General features: G+C 33.0%; 1 protein-coding gene and 2 pseudogenes across 4 annotated transcripts in view; 2 read left to right on the forward strand and 1 right to left on the reverse strand.

Moving 5' to 3' along the window:
• Positions 1-624: 624 nt before the first annotated feature.
• Positions 625-21,261, reverse strand: part of TMF1 (TATA element modulatory factor 1) — a 31,711-nt gene continuing 11,074 nt past the window's right edge. For all 4 annotated transcript variants that reach the window (XM_011358479.2, XM_011358481.2, XM_011358480.2 and 1 more), the window contains 12 exons: positions 18,188-18,330; positions 17,779-17,945; positions 17,345-17,501; positions 14,576-14,668; positions 13,742-13,898; positions 7,088-7,280; positions 6,256-6,325; positions 5,958-6,050; positions 5,005-5,106; positions 4,575-4,727; positions 3,322-3,447; positions 625-2,407 (listed from right to left, as the gene is read on the reverse strand). In XM_011358479.2, the coding sequence (XP_011356781.1) occupies positions 2,264-2,407; positions 3,322-3,447; positions 4,575-4,727; positions 5,005-5,106; positions 5,958-6,050; positions 6,256-6,325; positions 7,088-7,280; positions 13,742-13,898; positions 14,576-14,668; positions 17,345-17,501; positions 17,779-17,945; positions 18,188-18,330 (1,598 nt within the window). In that variant the 3' untranslated portion in view covers positions 625-2,263. The remainder of the gene's footprint in view (positions 2,408-3,321; positions 3,448-4,574; positions 4,728-5,004; positions 5,107-5,957; positions 6,051-6,255; positions 6,326-7,087; positions 7,281-13,741; positions 13,899-14,575; positions 14,669-17,344; positions 17,502-17,778; positions 17,946-18,187; positions 18,331-21,261) is intronic.
• Positions 2,597-2,715, forward strand: LOC111738682 (annotated as a pseudogene).
• On the forward strand, positions 16,216-16,334 carry LOC111738672 (annotated as a pseudogene).

Raw genomic sequence — 21,261 nt, forward strand, 5'->3', positions numbered from 1 at the left:
ATTAATTACAAAAACTAATGTTTCTCTAGGTCAGAAATTATCCATATTTAGAATTTCTTAAATCACAATATAGATACATTTGATACATTCTCATGTGCTAAACTGTAAAACAGTAAGTTCTCAAAAAGAGAGGCAAAGAAAAAGGAAGAAATGTAGTCTCAATTTAGCTTCCCAAGAGAAGGATGCCTATTATCTGTGCTTAAATGTCCAGACATAGAACAACAGGGTTCATACCTCTTTTACTTTTTTCTTGGAATTGTTATAATTTGTAGTATCTTTGTTATCCTTCAAGAATGGAAACATCTACTGCAAACTATTCTCTTATCCATTAAAATATAAATATTACTTTATTAGAATATGGATAGAGAAGTTTTAATGATAAAGCAAAATATAGCAACCAATATTTATTATGTATTGTTATTAAGGGGAGTTTTTCAAGAAATTTATTCAGTACACTTCTCAACTTATAAATGTATCAACAGATCTAACTTTATAGTAAAATAAGATCACTGCGAATATCAGCTATTTGTTTGTGGATAAAGAACAATGTATGGTAATATGTAGCCAAAGACTAAATTAGCTGTTTGCCATTTTTAAATTAAATAAATTGAAAACACTTTAAAGTTTTAAGTTGTATTGATTTTATTTATGTTAATTAAGGTTAAGAGAAGAGAATGTTTAATATTAAGAAATTGGAAGGTCTGAGTTTTATTTAAATCTTTTCTCTACAACTAAAGGTTTTTTTCCTAGCTAATGAATATTTTAAAAGAACAATTTAATAATGCCTAAACTTCTAGTTTCAAACACTTGACAGAATTTTGCAACTTGAGTTTCCTATATTTTCTAATTCTGTATATTTCTTATTGCCATTAGTCTTGTCATTTTTTTATTTAAAAAAAAAGTTATGGTGACAAAAAGCTATTACACTGATTTTTACCACTAAAATATAAAAAATTAATTTTCTAAATTTGGCTCACACTCAAAGAATATGTATTAATGCTACACATCAGAGATCCAGTGACAGAAATATTATCTGGAATACAAAAAGAACAAAAATGAGGTCACTTGAATTGCCCTGAAAAGCATTTGAATTCTTCAACATGGCTTATTTATAGCTATATTTCTAAGTTCTAGTGTTTAAAATTTAACAAAAAATTAAATGAAGGTTTTTATTTGCAAGTAAAGGCAGCTAAATGACTTTTAGTAATAAAATGTATTAAAATATTTCACAAGTCTAAAACATAGCCTGGTTAACTTTTGAACAAAATAACATTTGGAGAAAGACATAGCTATTTTTTAAAGCTATTCTGCACTATTTTTGTGTTTAAAGTTTCAAGGAAAAAACATGATAAATTACACAGAATTGCAAATGTCAAATTTAAAGTTAACTCCTATAATTTCTCATTTTGTCATGAATTTTCTGTAATATCAAACATTCATTTTTAATGTGTCAAAAATAAGGCTTTACAAAATGTGAATGATTAATTTTTAAAGAGAAAATTAGGTTAATAATTTTATTACTCCGATTCATTTTATAAGATAAATCATTTAAATGTTACTGATATCATCACAAGATCATTATTAGTAAAATTTTTCCATTATTCAATCATGCCTAGATAACTCTGAATAGCTACAGCTCTTTCCAGATAGGTAAAATTTGTATAGGCTTAATTGTAAAATCTGAGTGAAATAAACGTTCAGAGCAGAAAAATTTTTTAATTTAAATTATTTACCCTTTAAACCTCAGACAGTGTCAGTGCGATTTCTTAGTTCAAAATTTAATAACCAGAGGTTTAATAATTTTTTACTTGAACACTTATTGTCCATTTTCATGAGTTGTAATTAGAAATTAAGATTTAAGTGTGAAAAATTTCAAAGTTTCAATGTTAAAATCACTCATTAAATGTTCTCCATACATATAAACATATATAAATTATAGCTAGAATTAATTATTTATCTGTAATATAATATACGAACACCATTCTCCTTCCCTAACCATATTGATATAAGGGTAAAGTATTGTGCTATTCAAGGCAAAAAAAATGCTTTAAAAATAATTCTTTAAAGACAGTTTCAAAAATAAAGTTCAAATATTGCACAAAATAATTTAACTGCAAATATTGCTACTATATACTATAAAACTTTCAATTTTTGCACTCTAAAGTAAATTCCACTTTCAAATTCTGTAAGAGAATTTATTAGTAGTCTGCATTTAGCTATTAAATGTTTACATTCAGTTTGATGGGAATGTAATTTTCAGATGTTAACTAAGCCTTTGTCTTAAAAGTTCATCTATTTGAGTCTTATACATATTTTTTACATCTTCAAGATCTAATCGAAGTTCTTCTGCCTCTTCTGCTTTTTCTCCATACATCTGCAGAATAGTGTTGTATCTTTGATCCAAATCCTACAAAACATGTTTGTTTACAATTTGTAAAATAACTCTACAGAACATCTTAATTATATTTATATTATCATAAATGAGTCACCAAAAAAAACACATTATAATCTCAATAAAAGTATATAATCAATACAAATTAAACTCACATTTCAGTCTGTTGGGATAAATAGCAAATAAAGGAATAAAAAAAAAAAAGTCTATGGCCATGCCACCCTGAATGTGCCCGATCTCATCTGATCTCAGAAGCTAAGCAGGGTCGGGCCTGGTTAATACTTGAATGGGAGACCACCTAGGACTACCAGGTGCTATAGGCATTTAAAAAAGAAAAAAAAATAAATAAATAAATAAATAAATAAATAAATAAATAAATTTATTTTAAAAGCCAAATGGCTATCAATCTTACTGTATTGTTCCACTAAGTATATAATTACCCAATATATAGCTTAATCAGTGTTTTCTCCCATTAATTTAAGCACATTTGATAAAATTTTAGTCTCTGGTTCGCTGTGGTTTAAGTATTCCCTGGCACTTATCTAATAGGAAAAGGTGAAAAAAATTTTTATATATGGCTTAACAGTGGCTATTAATACCGAATGTGCTATCTGACGTATACACAATTTCAATGTATAAAATAGTACTAAGATCATACAAAAGTGCAACATTATAAATGAGCCTTGGCCAAATAAAATTTAGCTATTTTCCTATGTGGGATTAAACATGATTGTGAAAAATACTTTGAATGTATAATATGACAACCAAGATAAATAATTCACCTTTAAAGTTCTTTACTCAAATACTAATATTCTAAATTTCAAAGAAATCATTAACACATATATGCATTTTATGTAAACTAAAAATATAAGTTTTAATGTAACTGGATTAAAACATCTTACGTTCATCTTTCAGTGAAGGATACTTACTCTTAGCTGAGTTCGAAGTTTGGGTATCTCCTTCACTTTCTCTTCAAGTTCATCATTTTGATTTGTTAATTTAACTAGCTCTTCAGCCATTATTGAGCGTGTTTTTTCTAGATTGCCAATTTCTAGCTGAGAAACATTACCAGAAATTTAAATCAAAATGTATCTTGTTTAATGCTCCCACTAATACAAAAATATCTGATGTGGTTTTTTTTTTAAGAAATAAATATATCGACATATAACCACATATACTTTAGCCCTTTAAGTAAAATAGCAGCAAAAAAAGATTTCTTTTCCCATTTATGGGGTTTACTATGAAAGAGATAAAGAACTAAAGGAAATCCAATCATCTGAAATATGCAACCCTATATTTTTCTCTAATCTAAGGAAATAGCATATATTTTAGTTATTCTAAATTACTACAAAAACCCAGAGAAATAAAAACACAGTTTAATGTTAACTCCAGCTGTACAGATCATATTGACAGACTCTACTGTCACTACCAAAGAAGTTAATTTGGGCCCACAGGCACAGTATACAGGGCTACATAAACATAACAAGTATTAAGATTATTCTGATCTATTTTTTTCCAACTCAAGAACGTCTCATTTAATAGAGTAATATTTTCAACTTACTAAAGTCATACAATATGAATAGAAGAGGAAAGTTTTACTTCTGAGTGTATCAAGTTTAACACTGAACAGGTAAAACGTTTTAACATTTCTCACTACATTGTTTTTAAAAAGCAAAATGGGAGGATGCTCCCTTCTAACTCATGATGTTTCTTTTCCGGTGCACAATGTTAACAGTTCTAATCTCTCTCATGACCTTTACTCACTCACAAGGGGAGTTGGAGCAACATTTACGTGGTAAATCTGGGAAGAATAGAATGGGTATTTTCAGCTCAGCAACTTCTCTTTCTCAGTGTTTGAAAAAGCTGTCTGCAAAGAGCTCTTTGCTCCTAGATGCCTGAAAGTCCCACCTGGACAAGCTACAACATGTGGGGAGGCCTAATGTAGCCCAGCATTTCCTGTCACACAGTTATGTAAATCTCCCTAATTATGGCAATCAGTGAGCAGGTTCCCTTGGCTCTGATCTTTGGATAATTTCTCCAACTGCCTTTATCATTAATATATGTGATACATTTTGGGCTTCACATGCCACTTTTCCATTTTATTTCTCAATCTGCTTCAGGTGCTACTTATTGGGCATCAAAATTTCAGCTATTTCTGTAGCATATTTAATTTTTCCGATACCTGTAAATGAGTAATTTCTCCTTCCCTTAGTTTTAGCTGAGACTGGAGATTTTCAATAATGCTTGATCCTGCTCCCATCCTTACAGCATCATAAAGATTGCTTCCATTTGCTGATAGGGACATTGGTCCAAAAGAGTGATCATGAGGCTCATCCTATGTTAATTAAAGAAAGCCAGAGTAATTCAGTTATTATAGATTGTATTTCGTTATATGGTTAAAACAAAATGATTCAGTCAATTCTTGCTTTAATATTTCTATGACTTTCTCAAAGGCAGAAAATCATCTATATTTCCTCAATCAGTACTCTTTCACAAATTCAGATGAACTGCCTATGAAATGGCAAAGTCATGGTAATAGGCAAACTGCTATCTGCATAGTCTCTTCATTATTCACTTTAAGAACTAAGCATATGTAAGAAATAAAACATCACCTGAGACAGAAAAGATGTTTGTAGCCCTGCCATCTCAACTCCACTTATTGAACTTGAGCGTGACATTGTGGGAGTGCTAGAAACAGAAAATGGCTTCCGTTCCTAAGGAGTAAGAAAAATTGAGTTCTGATTAAAAAATAAAATGATAAATAAAAAAAACAAGAAACTTTCCTAGGATTAATGACAGCAAAGACTCATTCTAATATCCTCATAAAATGTTACAGATATAATTTCTGAAGTCTTATCCAAGGCACAAAATTTAGTAATTTAAAAGTATAAATAGACTTGATCAAATCATCTGAGGACCCATGTATATTGCGACAACCTAATTTGGTTTATTTCTAATGGAATAAGAATGTTATTGAAACTATTACACGAACTGCTGCTTCTTATATAACATAACACCAATTACTATCTATTTCTTTAGAATAAGATTACTAATGAGTTTTACAAAACATTAAGTTTCCAGCTTATCCATTTTATTTTCAGTGTATTTTTTTAAATGCCAAATAAATTCAAAAGGGAATTTCAATGTGCATAGGTAGTTTTAACATATTATGCTATTGAGTATACGCCAATCCTTTAAATATAGGAAAACTCAATTTTAAAAATTACCTTTGTTCACCAGAAAAGAAGTGAACAACCAGTTTTACTCCCAAAGTGTCTATGGGCCAAATGAGAAGCACTAATTTCAGTAAGAAACTACAAAATTAATTTAAAAGGAAGTTCTGTAATTTAAATCCTAGAAATCACAGATCTCTGAATAAACTCAAATTACTTGGATCCACTCTGACCAGGACACTGCTTACACTACTAAAATTCATCACTCTGATCTTAGACAGAAGAAATGGTATTTATAAAGTATAACTAAAATTATAAAACAATCAATGATTAATCACAATAGCTACTAACTGGATACATCAAAAACAAAACAACAAGACAAAATTCAATACCTTTTCTTTTATTGCTTCTTGAGTAAAAATTGCTTTCTTCCTTTCTTGTTCAACTTTCATTTTCTCCATTTCTAACTGACTATTCAACAGTGTCTAATGGAGAGAGACATAGTTAGAGAATTCCTGTGATACTAAATCATCATCGTTAGTCAACCTCAAAGCTAGGAGCATAAAGTATATAGTCCTATTTGTTTTATTAAGAAAGATAAAGTTCCAAAAGCAGCAACCTCGCCCATTTCATTGTCATCTCATTAGTTCGCTACCATTCTGTAATAGAAGCCTTAAGAATTGAGCATACCTTTTCTTTCCTTGTCTCTTCAAGTGTTCTTACATATTCATCTTTTAGGTTTTCTAATTCAACCTGGTATCTATTAAGCCAGAGGAGAATGAAACAAAACAAAAAACATGATAGTACACACTATTAAAAACTAACTACTTTATTAACTCCAGTTAGATATTTAGTATCATTTTTATTATCAGCTTGATTTTCCAATTTTATTTTCCAGATCACTTGGGTTTTACTCAGAAGCCAGTCTAATACTTTTATATATTTTATATTGGTGTATGACCATTCAGACATGTTCAGATTCTGCAAAAGCTAGTTAAGGGGTTCTGTGAAAATGTTTGCAAAAGTTCAGATATTTTACTTTATAAATCATTTTTACTTATTTTTTTAAAGTAAAATTTGCAAGGAAGAACTCAGAGGGTAAAAACACACTAATCACTGCCTTGATATAATTTCAGATAGACGGATATTATAGTTGTGTTTCCAATGAACCAGCACATTTGGAACACTGCTAAAACCCCTGTAATATGAAAATAACTCGAATGAGTGGTCTCCAAACTATTTTGTGGTTATAGACTTCTTTAAAAAATCTGATTAAAGCAATGAATCCTTTCTCTAGAAAATGAAAATACATACAGAACATGCCACACAATCTCAAGAATACATATAAGGTTCAATGAATCTCAGTACTATCTTGTTATAATATCCTATTTCTAATGACTGACTTAAAACACTAAAAGTATATATTTTCAGTTCTCAGTGCTACAAGGCTAAAAGCAGAAAACATGTTTTTAAGTGCTTTAAAATGTCACTAAGCTACCAAACACTGAAGAAATATGCTCACCTATTATTTTCATCTTCCAGTTTTCTTAGCCTATTTTTCTCTGATTCTACCTGGGCCTGAAATCTACTGTTTTCCTGTCTTAAGAGAGAATTCTGTGACTCTATGGAAGACATTTGAATTTTGTTGGCAAGGAGTTCTTCTGTAGCTGCACGTTCTCTTTCAACTGCTGCTGCCAGCAGGGTCTGAGATTCACCTGAATGGAGAATAAAAAGGAAAATCACATATACATATACCCAAGAGGCCAAGATACCATGTCAATTCTGACTTGAAAATTTTAATGATGTAGGCAGCCACACTTAATACTGTAACTACTTATTGCCTAAGACAGGACTGGCTACAGAGACTAAACCACCAATCTTAATTTATTCCTGTATTATCATTTTCCCCAAAGTATTTTAATTTGAAAGTGGAGTTATGTATTAAAAGTGCAGAGGATCAACAAATAGTGCTGGAGCAACTGGACATCCACAGGCCAAAAAAAAAAAAGACAAAAGAAAACCTTCAAAATAAACTTTATACCATTTATGAATATTAACTCAAAATGGATCATAAAGTTAAGTATAAAACAAAACTATAAAACTTTTATGAAAACAAATAGAATTTTCAGGATCTAGGGATAGGCAAAGAGTACTTAGATTTGAAACCAAAAACACGAGCCATAAAAAGAAAAACTGATATTCTCAGACAAGAAAAGCTAAAGAAGTTTATCATTACAAGCAATGTTAAAAGGACTTCTTTAAAAAGAAAAAATATATATATATGAAAATATTGCAAAAAAAATTCTCACTGACCAAAGCAAACATATAATAAAAGCAGTCAATCAACACTAACAAAGGTTAAAAGGCAAAAGTAGAAAGGTGATGCATAATTACAACAGTAAATTAAAAGATACACACAAACACACACGCAAAGTTAAAAATAATGACAAAAACATAAACACAGAGGGGTGAGTAAAAATGGTAATGATTTTAGAATGTGCTGAAACTTAAGCAACCATCAACTTAAAATAGACTGCTATAAACAAAGCCTGGTATATATGAAGCACATTGTAACTACAAACCGAAAATCTAAAAGACAAGAAATAAAGAAAAGGAATCCAACACCACAGAAAGGCATCAACATACAGGAAAGCAAGAGAATAAGAAAAGAACAGAGAAGAGCTGCAAAAATAATCGGAAAACAATAAAATGGCATTAACTACACACCTATAAATACTTTGAATGTAAATGGATTAAATGCTCTAATCGAAAGATGAATGGATAAAGATGTAGTACATATATACAATGGAATATTACTCGGCCATAAAACAGAATGAAATCTTACCATTTGTGACAACATGGATGGATTTAGAGGATATTATGCTAAGTGAAATATGTCAAACAAAGAAAGACAAATACCATATGGTTTCACTTATATGTGGAATCTAAAAAGCAAAATAAATGAATAAACAAGATAGAAACAAAGTCGTAGATACAGAAAACAAAGTGATGATTGCCGGATAGGAGGAAAGTTGGGGGGCTGAATGAAAAAGGTGAAGAGATAAAGTTGTACAAATTGGAAGTTACAAAATAGTCACGGAAATGTAAAGTAATGCATAGGGAATATAGTCAATAATATTATAATAGCTACGTATGGTGCCAGATGGGTACAAGACTTATCAGGAGATCCCTTCATAAGTTATATAAATGTCTAATCACTACGCTGTACATCTGAAAGTAACATAATATTGAATATCAACTAACTGAAAAAATATTTTTTTAATTGATAAAATGAACTTCATAATCTTAAACTTTTGCTCTATGTGAATAGGATGAAAAGACAAGCTACAGACTTGGAGAAAATAAATGCAAACTGCATTATCTAAGACTAGTATCTAGAATATATAAAGAAGTCTCAAAACTCAACAGTGAAAATGCAAATAATCCAATTAGAAAATGGAAAAAGACCTGAATAGACATTTCATCAAAGAAAATGTATAGAGAATAAGCACATGAAATGATGTTCAACTTCATTAGTCATTAAATTAATGCACATTAAAATAATAACGAGATATCACTACACACCTGTCTGAATGATTAAAAGGAAAAATAGGGACAACACAAAATGCTAGCAAGGATGTGGAGGAAATGGATTACTCTCATAGAGACAGCCACTTGGAAAACGCTTTTTCATTTTCTTTAAAATAAACATGCAACTACCTAGCAATTGCACTCTTGGGCATTTACCCAGAGAAATAAAAACATATCTTCACATTTAAACATAAAGTTTATACATAAATGTTCATAGCAGCTTATCTGTATAGACAAAATCTTTATCAGTCCATACGCTCTTCATCAGGTAAACAAAATGTGGTACACACATACCATTAAAAAGCACTCAGCAATAAAAAGACTAAATCGCTGACACACACAATAACTTGGATGAATCTCCAGGGAATTACTCTGGGCTAAAAAACCAGTCCCAGAAATTTTATACAATTCTATTTATATAGCATTTTGAAATTCCAAAGTTTTAGAAATAGAGGACAGGTTAGCAGTTGCCAGGGATTTGGAACAGGGACAGAGAGGCTCAAAGGTGGTTTAAAAGGGCAACATGAAGGATCTTTGTGATATTGGAATTATTCAATATCTTTACTATAGTAATGGATACATGAATACATGAATACATGGATACATGAACCCACACAAGTGGTAAAATTGCATAGAACTTAATATACAAACAGAGACATACAGACACACAAATGAGTACCAGTAAAACTGGGGAAATATAAATAAAATCAGTAGACTGTATCAATGTCAATACACTCATTGTGGTATTATAATTTTGCAAAATGTTAACATTTGAAGATACTGGGGAAAGTGTGTAAGGGACCACTCTGAATTATTTCTTATAACTGCATGTTAATCCACAATTATCTCAATAAAAATGTTCTATTATGGTATGTTTGTCCTGTGGCTTTGTCTATATTCCAGTACAATACTACATATCGCCAAGAGTATACAGAATCCAGTTTAAAAACCACAAAAATAATGGCTTCTACCTCTCATTTATCGCTAAATATTTATTTTGGAAGGTGTCATTTTCAGATGTCTCACATTTCATAAAAAAATTGGTCTCAAAAAGTTGTCATAAATGACAGATCTAAGATTTATACATAAAAATTAAACAATATATGAAGGTTCATTTAGTTCAATGGGTTTTTTTTTTTTTAAGCAGATACATCTTTTTCCATACAAAATCTTACATGGAAATCAAAAAAGGATAGACAAAGGAGGAACTGCTTTCATTAAAGAAGCCTGGAAGGAGCCCTGCTTCTTCTTTAAAGTGTCCCTCTCACCACGACAGCTAGCCCTTAAACACGCATCTAAGGGATCTACTGAAGACTGTTTGAAAGCCACTAATCTCTTTCACCCCTCATGACAAGGTAAGTGACTTGCTCAAGACTGTTTGGCTGGATTATTAAAAACAAAAGAAACAAACCAAAAAAGCCCTGAGTCCAGGTCTCCTGACACTCAAGTCTGCTTTCATAACTACATCACAACGTTGTCTTAAATTACAGTTAGTTTAAGGTGCAGAATGGGCACATGGATTTTTCATGAATCTGTTAGCTTCTGGGATATCTAATGTACACGTATACTATCTGTCTGTGCTTGAATAAACATCTTGGAAGAATAATTTTCTTTTTATTAACAGCACAGAAAGGCAATTTGGGGGCATTTCTGTAAAGAAGAATATAAAAACTTAAGACTCCATAGCATCAGAATACTAGAGTCCCTCCCCCTGCCCCCCGCTGGCTTTACTGAAATAGACAATTCGTTCATTGTATTTACTCTGTACAATTCAATGAGTTTTTTAAATTATAGTTGGCATACAATAATATAGTTTCAGCTGCATACCACAGTGATCACAGATCCACATAACTCGCAAAGTGATCACCCCTAATCTAGTACCCCTCTTCCCTCTTACATATTTATTACATTAACCATCTTCCCCATGCTACACTCTGCATCTCCATGTCTATTCTGCAACTAACAATTTGTACCTCTTAATCCCTTTAAATTTTTCTTTCCCCCATCTAGTAGCCTCAAAAATATTCTCTATATCAATGAGTTTATTTCCACTTTTATGTTGTTGCTGATTTTGTTCTTTAGCTTCCACATGTATGTGAAATCATGCGATATTTGTCTTTCTCTAGCTGACCCATTTCATTCAACACAGTATCCTCTAGGTCCATCAAGGCAATATCTTTACTGTCCCCTTCCTTTTAGTCTGTGTGTGTCTTTTAATCTGTGAGTCTCTTGTAGGCAGCATGTAGGGATCTTGTTTTATCCATTCGGCCACTCTGTCTTTTGGTTGGAGCACTTAATTCTTTTCCACTTGAGGTACTTGTTCATAGGAATGTAGTTATTACCATTCTTTATTCCTGTTTTTGATACATGTGTTTTCTTCTTAAAGAAGTTTCTCCAACATTTCCTGTAATACTGGCTTGGTGATGATAAATTCTCTTAGCTTATTTTTGTCTAGGAAGCTCTTTGTCTATCTTTCGACTCTAAATGATAGCTTTGCTGGATAAAGTATTCTTGGTTGTAGCTCCTGGGTTTTCATTACATCGAATATTTTGTATGAAGTCCTTCTGTCCTGCATAGTGTCTTTTAAGAACTCAGCTGCCAGTCTTATGGGTGCTCCCTGTAGGTAGCTGCTTTTCTCTTGCTGCTTTTAAGATTCTCTCTTTATATTTAACCTTTGGCATTTTAATTATGATGCGTCTTGGTGTGGGCCTTTTTGGGTTCTTGGTTTTTGGGACTCTCTGAGCTTCCTGATTTATGTCTAGTTCCTTCATTATTTCTTCAAATAGCTTAGGTTAGGGAAGTTTTCCTTCATTATTTCTTCAAATAGCTCTTCGAGGTCTTGTTTTCCTTCAGGTACCCCCATGACAGGGATATTTTTACATTTAATAGTGTCCCACAGGCTCCTCGAATTATTATTATAGTCTTGGCTTCTTTTTTCTTGCCATTCTGATTGAGTGTCCTTGGGTTTCCCATCCTCTGTATCGGTCATTTCATCCTCTCCTTTATTCACTCTTGTTTATTCCATTTAATATGCTTCTCATCTCAGATAATGTGTTCTTCATTTCTGACTGGTTCCCTTTTATAATTTCCATTTCCATTTTTATGTTTTTTATCTCTTTGTTGAAGTTCTCACTGAATCCATCTGCGGTTCCCATAAGTTCATTGAGCATCTTTATAACCAGTGTTTTGAACTCTGCATCTGTTAGATTGCTCGACTCCATTATTTCTGGAACTCTGTTCTGTTCTCTCATATGGTGTCTGTTTGTCTTCCCATTTTGGCTGCCTTTCTGTGTCTATTTCTATGTACTAAGCAAAGCTCTTAAGTCTCCCGGTCTTATTAGTGCGGCTTTGTGTGGTAGGTGTCCAGTGGCACAGCCCTGAAAAGGGTTCAACCACAGGCCCAAATTTAGCCCCACCTGTGCCCCTTCAAGGCCACCTGTTAAGATTCAGCAGGAAATCCACAGATGCTATGGTTATAGTTGCCTCAAAAGGCCACACCAGAAACTGCGGTCAGCTGCTACCAGTGTCTAGGCACTGCTTAGCAAGGGGCACTTGACTAGCTAAGGAAACCTTTGGATGTGACTTGGGAGGTACTGCGAGTTTGGGAAGGTAGAATTTCAGGGAATCCTCTGGACGGAGCGACCTCTGTTATCCAGTTTGATGACGTATAAGCTATGGCGGTGCTGTATCCACACACTGGGAGGTGAAGAGGGCTCAACAAAGGAACAATGGATACCGCTGGCACTTCTGCACAGAGCAAGTCTCGCCTCCAGCCCTCACTCCGACAGCTCAGTGTCCTCCTCTAAGTCCCTGGTGCCCACCAAGCAGCCGATCTGCTGCTGGTGCTGAGAGAGAGTAGATCTGTCACTGCAAAAGTCTGCCTGCGAACACAGCCCCTTTAAGAGGCATCTGTAGCTGCTGGCTGCCGCTGCTATGGCCTCTGTCCTACTCAGCCACTTGAGACCGGGTAGCTTCACTTCTTGGTCCTCTCCTACCTCTTCCCATTGCAGGGTGATTTCTTATTTCTCTCCCCAGTTGTAGGGTTTGTTCGTCTAGTTCCCAGGTGACTTTCCTTGCTGTTTGCTTCTTGCTTCTGTTACAACTTTGATTTGATAGAGGGATGAACAGAGCCTCTATCACCTATGCCATTTTTTTCTCTCTCCTGAATACTAGGTTTGATCCTGATTTTTCTTAGACCTATCTCTGCTTTCGGGAGTCTGCCACTGATTAGAATCATATCTGATTTCCACCTCCTACACTATTGCAGACAAGCTAGAAAAAGGTCAGATTTAACAACAGACAAGGAAAAAATTGAGTGCAGAAGTCTGGTAAAAATAAATGAAAAAAAAAATGACACAGATAATTTTAGATAGTATCTAACACATTAGGTTAGGGAAAAGAAATGGTCTAAAAGTCAATTAAGATTTTACAAAATAAATGTAAAAGATATAAAAATCCACAAGACACAAAATATAACTATATAACTAACAGATAAAGTGATTTTCAATATCATACTATTTATTATCCTAATTCTAAGCTAAAATAAGGGCTTCTGCATTGAGCTTATAAGAACTAAAGCAGTTACCAAGCCTATCAGAAAGAGTCTTCTCTAACTTCTCCCACGACGACATCTGGGACCCTAGAGTTGCTTGCAAATTTTCTATCTGTCGAAGCAATGGTCTTGTTGTTGATGAAACACTTTGACTCAATTCCTGGTTTCGATTCTCCGCTTCCTGGAGTCTCTGAATCATGAAATTCTTAAGTCACTAACACTGGCAGCAATAAAAACATTGGCAAACAAACTTTATGAGAGATTTCTGAAAAAAATTATTTCTCCAAAATAGAATTACTTTTTAAATTATTTTCTAATTATTCAATCCTTAAGTTATAGTTAAGTTGCACAAGAGTATCTAAATAAATGCTTCTTTACAAAGTATTTTCTAAGATAAAGATAGCCTTCAATCATCTTAAGGTGAAAAAAAAAAGAGCATTATCCAAACCTCCCTATAGTTGCCTTCTCATCCAAAAATTTCTAAGTATTTATAAAAACAGATCAATCTGAGTTGCATTTTTTTCTTTCCCTACGCATGTTCACTGAGTGAAAATAGTGACACAAAAACTGAGCACTGATTATCTGCCCCACAGAAATCAAAGACTGATAATTAATAAACCACCTTTTACAAATGAAAAAATACTGACTACATAATAACTCTATCATAATAAAATTATTTTCTATAAAACAGAATTAAGACTTGGTTCCAACTCTAATATTATTCACCTAAGCCACAAAAATACAGCAAATGATATATATATGTAGGGTAATAATCCTCTCAATTCCATGAACATTACCCCACTGAGTCATTTCTTATTTCTAAGAAAATAAATCTTGGATATGTGTTTAGGAAAACTGTGACAGTACCTGCTGGAGTTCACTGATCTCATGGCGTAAATAATCCTCTTTTCTGGCAGCTGCTTGTTCTGCACGTTGCAGTGCCAGCCTAAGGTCCTGCACCTGCATAAGGAGAACCACTATCAAAAACAATTTCAAACATTATCTATAACTTCCTGCTAAGTACATATTTTGTGTTTTGTTTATTGTTCATATGTAATACTCTATACTATCCAGTGAGCTTTTACATATGATTATCACACATCTCTTTCATCAAACAATTCCAAAACTGTACGTATGTTAAATATGTACTCTGTTAGGCAAAAAAAAAAAAAAAAGGATATAAATATGTAGAAGGCACAGTCACTGCCACATAATACGAGGAGAGATAATGCATCCACAGATGTTTCCAGTACAGAATGTGATAAAAGCTATATGAACTATAAACACTCATCCTGAGAATTCACTCTATGGAAGAAGATCTCTATTAACATACAAAGATGTTCCCTACACTGTCAGCTAGATTAGCAAAAACACACAAAACATTAACTATTCTAAATATCCAACAGCAGTAATCTATTTCTGCAAATGTTGATACATGAATATACCCATTAAAAGTTATGATGTGAGACATGTAAAAATATATAATCTTAAATGATAAAACTATATAATATACAATATCAAGTATAAAAAATAGGTACATGGCAATAAAGACAAGAACACACAAAATTGACAGTACTTATAAAAGGTGATGGTTTCATAAATGGTAGTCCCATAGTCTTTCTCTCAATTTTTCTTTATTCCTGTTTTAGTGTATTTTTAATTTAAAATATTAATATTTCCTCTATCCCAGTGATACAGTAGCAAAAACATAAGGGGGTAGCATGTGGTGTATGGACCACAGAGTGATTTATAATACCAAAATATTGAAAACAACTCAAATATCCATCAATAAGAACTGATCAAATAAACAATAGTATATGCATTCACACAATGAAGCATTATAACTGTAAAAAGAAATTTCTTTAAAAGCTCTATGTTCTACTACAGCGTGATAACCAAGATATTTCATTCAGTAAATAAAGTAAGCTATAAAACAGTATAAATAATAAACTTTATTTTATGTAAGAAGGATGAGGGAGATACAAATAAATATGTATATAAATGTATATATATGTTGGTGGAGGATATATAAGTAAAAGTAGAGAAAATGTATTTTTTCTCACATTTTCAAATAGAAACACTGAAAAAAAACCAAACACTAATAAAATGGTGACTTATAGGGAAATATAAGGAATGGGGAGGGGCTAAGTTGGAAGCAAATGTCTCAATATACTTTGTTATATAGCTGTGGTATCATGTAAATGTTTTATATATTCATGCAAAATTAAATCAAAAGTGGATTGGAGTCAATAAGGAAAGAACGATCTTTTCAGCAAATGGTGCCGAGACAACTGGATATTCACATGCAAAAGGCCTAAATATGAGAACAAAGATGATAAAACTCGTAGAAGGAAACAAGTGAAAATTTCCATAACCTTTGATTAAGCAACAGCTTCTTAAACATGACACCAAAAGCACAAGTAACAAAGAAAAAGTTGGTAAGATGGACTTCATCAAAATTAAAAAAATTTTTGTGCCTCAAAAGACACCATCAAGAAAATAGAGGCGTCTACGGCCATGCCACCCTGAACAAGCCCAATCCCGTCTGATCTTGGAAGCTAAGCAGGGTCAGGCCTGGTTAGTACTTGGATGGGAGACCAGCTAGGAAGATCAGGTACTGTAGGCATAAAAAATGAAGAATAAGGATTGCAAGCTGACAAGGTCCTTGCAATCTGTGAGTTCAATCAAGGACTGCCTTGCCTAAAAAGAAAAACAAAAACAGAGGAACACCTATAGAATGCAAGGAAGTATTTGCAAATCCTATATCTGATAAGGGTCTCGTACAAAGAATATGTAACAAACAATAAAAATGACTGAATTTAAAAATAGGCAAAAGATGTGAATATTTGAATAAATTTCTCCAAAGATATATAATGACCAATAAGCACATAAAAAGATGCTCAACATTAGTCACTGAGGAAATGTAAATCAATACTACAATCAGATACCACTTCATACACTGAAAAAAAAATAGATAATAACAAATACTAGCAAGAATGTAGAGAAACTGAAATCCTCATATATTGCTGGTGGAGAATGTAAAATGTTGTAGCTGCCATGGAAGTTGGTCAGTTCCTCAAAAAGTTAAATATGAGGTTACCATATGACCTGGGGTATATATCTAAGATAGTTTAAATTATATGTTCACACAAAAATTGTAAATGAATATTTATAGCAGAATTATTCAAAACAAAAAGTGTAAAAAACTCAAACATCAATCATCTGATGATTCTATAAGACAAAGCCTGACATATTTCAGGTTTCAGCCTTCATCTGAGGTCCATGGAGTTACATGGATTCTCCTGAAATTATATGCAATACTTAGTATTTATCTACTATGTGCATTTCTCTGGTAAGAGGGTCCTTAGCTCTCATAATATTCTCAGATAAATCTGAAATTCACAAAAATATTAAGCAATACTGGTACAACGTAAGCACTGTTTTAACAAGTTTACAAAAATACATAATTGATTAAGTTTGGCATAATCCAGTACTCTAAGAAACATGCCCAACAGCATTATAAAGGAAATAACACATGTACCACTACATAAGGTTTGATTCAAACTAATGGATTCTTCAATTTGTAGAAGCACAAAGATTTAAAAGACTAATTTAAATTCAGCATCCGTTGCTTACTTGAATGGCTAATGTTTCTTGCTGCTGACGGGCTTCTTCTTGGACCTTCTCTAGTGCTGCAGAAAGTTCTTCTTTAGCTTTCATTTCACGACTTAGAGCAGCTTCCTGTGCCTCACTATCCTTTGCAGCATTGGCTTTGTGGAGATCAGTAAGTTCTCTTAAAAAATTAGATGGAAAGTTTATTTAAAATAATATACAGTGAACTACATGGCCAAGGTTATGAAATTTCCATGACTTCCATGATATCCAAAATGAGGAAGAGTTCACCACATAATAAACACTGACTGCAGTGAGGACTATCCCTGCTGAATAGTTACAAGTTCATATACAGCTAAGTTTATAAGCGTTGTTAGTGATAACAGAAAAAGGGTTTTTTTCAACATTTGCTCTGTTAATTGATATTAAATGAGTTGGATATTTACTCATTTTCTTACTTGTATGCACTATCAAGAGCAGCCTCAATACTTCTGTTCTTTTCTTCAAGTTCATCTACGTCTACTTGAAGTCGGCCAAGATCCTTCTCTTGGCGTTCAACCACAGAATTCAGTTTTTTAATATTTTCTCTATGTTGTTTCTCGACCTCTTCTTTGCCATCAAGGACCTATATCATTAAACAGATTGAAGTATTTTTCAATAAATAAGGTCTTGATAAATAACTGTATTCCAAGAATCCAAGTGTTATAATAACAAAGAAAAATCTTAGCATTCATTTATTAAATTGTTGGGAAAATCCTTTCAAAATTATATACCCCAATAAATCATTTAAAATGTTTTATAAACCATAGCCAACTCTTCATATACCAAGTAATAACAATATATATGTAGAGAATGACTAATATTCACCTGTTTTAAATGTTGTAACTCTTCTTCTAGCTCTTTAACTTTTTTGTTCAGCTTTGCAATAACATTTTCATTTTCTTTGTCTTTAGCTCTTAATTTCTTAATGATGTTAGAACTATGCAGCTGCTGTTTTGAAAGTTTTTCTCCTGGCAATGGAAAAAATATATAAATTCAAATAATAATGATTCCCTAAGAATCCAAACAGAATGTTTTATCTAACCAGTAATATAAAATGATAGAGTATTTTTAAAATCACAATACTATAACCACCAATGTTAAAGTGATTTGGACAAGAATCAATGATAAAATTACTAGGTGGAAGGATGGTGGGAAACAGGATATTTATAGTCTTAAAGAATCACTTCCACATATTACTTATTAGTTACAAAAGGGAAAATGTACTTTTACACTGGAAAAATCTGGCAGTCACCACCTTAACCAAACATTCAGTCTTGGCATCACCAATTGTGGTACAGCCTAACATTATGTATCTACTAATGGAATGGTAGGTACCCAATATCATATTTATTAGACATGTGATCTGAATCTAATCATGAAGAAAGTGACAAATTCTTGAATGTGGGGTACTCTGTGAATCAACTGGCCTGGACTCTAACAAAGTCTTCAATTTTTTGAAGAAGAGCTAACTATCCTAGATTGGTGGAAAACAAAGAAGACATACTGACCAAATGCAATGAACAAACTTTGACTGGATCTTGGGGCACAACAAATGACCAGCTATAAAGGTATTTTTAGAGATAACTGAAATAAATGATAAAATATATGCTGGAATATACTTCTGAATTAATGCTGATTTTTCTTATGTGTGATTACAATGTGCCTGTGAAGGAAAATGTACTTGCCCTTGGGAGATGCAGACTGAAGAATTTAGGAGTAGACTAAAGATTCAGTGCAATACTATCAAAATTCCAAGGGCATTTTTCACACATATGCAAAGCAAACAAACAAAATATAAATAAATAAAAACAATCCTAAAATTCATGTGGAACCACAAAAGACTTCAAATGGTAAAAGCAATCCTGAGTAAATACATAGCCAAAGGTATCACATTTCCTAATTTCAAAACATATTACAAAGCTATAGCCATCAAAATCATATGGTACTGGTATAAAAAGAGATATAGACCAATGGAAAAAAATAAAGAGTTTTGAAATAGATCCACACATTTACAGTCAACGGATCTTCAACAAAGATGCCAAGAACATACAATGGGGAAAAGATAATCTCATTAATAAATAGTACTGGGAAAACTGGATTTCCATATGCAGAAGAGTAAAACTGGATCTCATCATGCACCAAATATAAAAATCATCTGAAACTAGATTAAAGACTTAAATGTTAAGACCTGAAACTTTAAAACTACTAAAATACAGGGGAAAATCTTTTTGACATTGGTCTTGGAGATGATTTTTTGGATATGATCCCAAAAGCATAGGCTACAAAAGTAAAAATAGACAAGTGTAATTACATCAAACTAAAAAACTACTGCACAGCAAAGAAAACAAGAGACAATATACAGAATTTGCAAGCCATACATCTGATAAGGGATTAATATCCAAAATACATAAAGAACTCATATAACTCAATAGCAAAAAAGTAAATAAATAAGCCAGTTAAAAAATGGGCAAAAGTCACGGTCATTTCTGAAAGGAAGACAAATGGCCAACAGGCATATGAAAAAGTGATCAGCATCACTAATCATCAGGAAAATGCAAATCAAAACTACAATGAAATATCCCCTTACAGTTGGTAGGATAGCTATTATCAAAAAGGTAAAAGATAAGTATTGGCAAGGATGTGGAGAAGTGCGAACTCTTTTATACTATTATAAAAAAATCATGTTGTACACCTTAAATATATAGTTTTTATTTATTGATTATACCTCAATAAAGCTGAAAAGAAAGATTTTAAGAGTGGAATTTATGACGTCTGTCACTTACTTTCAAAAGGTCTGGCAAAAGGGTAGTACATGTGTGTACTGAAAGATATGGTGGAGGTGTAGCTAGATGTTAACAGTTGATGAATCAAGGTAATAAAGCAATCAATTATTTACTATGATGTGCTTTTGGCTTTGAGTCTTAGCTTTTCAGCTGTGAATTTAAAAATACTTCTGGGGAATATGGAAGCCCTACGCAAACACTTCCATATAAAATCAACATTTTCTCTAAAATGAAGTTCATTAAGCAAAAGAAAACATCAGCCCACCCTGACTAAATTCCAAAATAGTAACATTTGATATTAATACTTTAAATAACTTTTTAAAAAATAGTAAAACCATGCACTTAGCCCTCCCTTAATATTATACACAAGGCAGTTACTGACTTCAAGACATCTTGAGATAAAAATTGTTTTATCAATTTTTCCTTCATTCTTCTATTTTAGTGTTTAGACTGTTTTGTAATTATCTTTGTACTCATATTTCCCTCTCATTAAATTGTTAGCTCCTGAGGGGCGGAAAAAAAATTGGCATAGATGACAAAGGTTCTGTTCATCTCTCTGGAGACCAAATCAAAGTTGTGACAGAAACAAGGAGCAAATAGCAAGGAAAAATTGCCTGGAATCTAGGTGAACAAGCCATACAATTAGGGAGAAACCTTAGAAATCACCCTACAATGGCAGAAGGTAGGATGGGGCGAGGACGTGAGGTTGCCTGGTCCTAAGCGGTTGAATGGGACAGAGGCTGCGCAGTGGTAGCAGCAGACGCCTCTTAAAGGGGCCGCATCCACAAGCGGACTTTCAAGGTGATGGACCTGCTCGCTCTGAGCACCAGTGTCAGTTCGGCTGCGCAGTGGGCACTAAGAACTTATAGGACACTCAGGTGTCGAAGTGAGCGCTGAGGCGAGATTCACTCTGTACAGAAGTGCCGGCAGTATCCACTGTTCCTCTGTTGAGCCCTCTGCTCTCCCAGTGCACAGACTCACTGCCGCTACAGAGGTTGCTCCACCCAGAGGATTCCCTGAAACTCCGCCTCCCCCAACTTGCTGCCCACCCAAGCCACATCCAGGTATGTCCTTGGGGAATCAAGTGCTCTTTGCTGAGCAGCTCCAAGACTCACA

The sequence above is a fragment of the Pteropus vampyrus genome, unplaced genomic scaffold, assembly GCF_000151845.1.
Source record: "Pteropus vampyrus isolate Shadow unplaced genomic scaffold, Pvam_2.0 Scaffold41, whole genome shotgun sequence".
Classification (NCBI taxonomy): domain Eukaryota; kingdom Metazoa; phylum Chordata; class Mammalia; order Chiroptera; family Pteropodidae; genus Pteropus; species Pteropus vampyrus.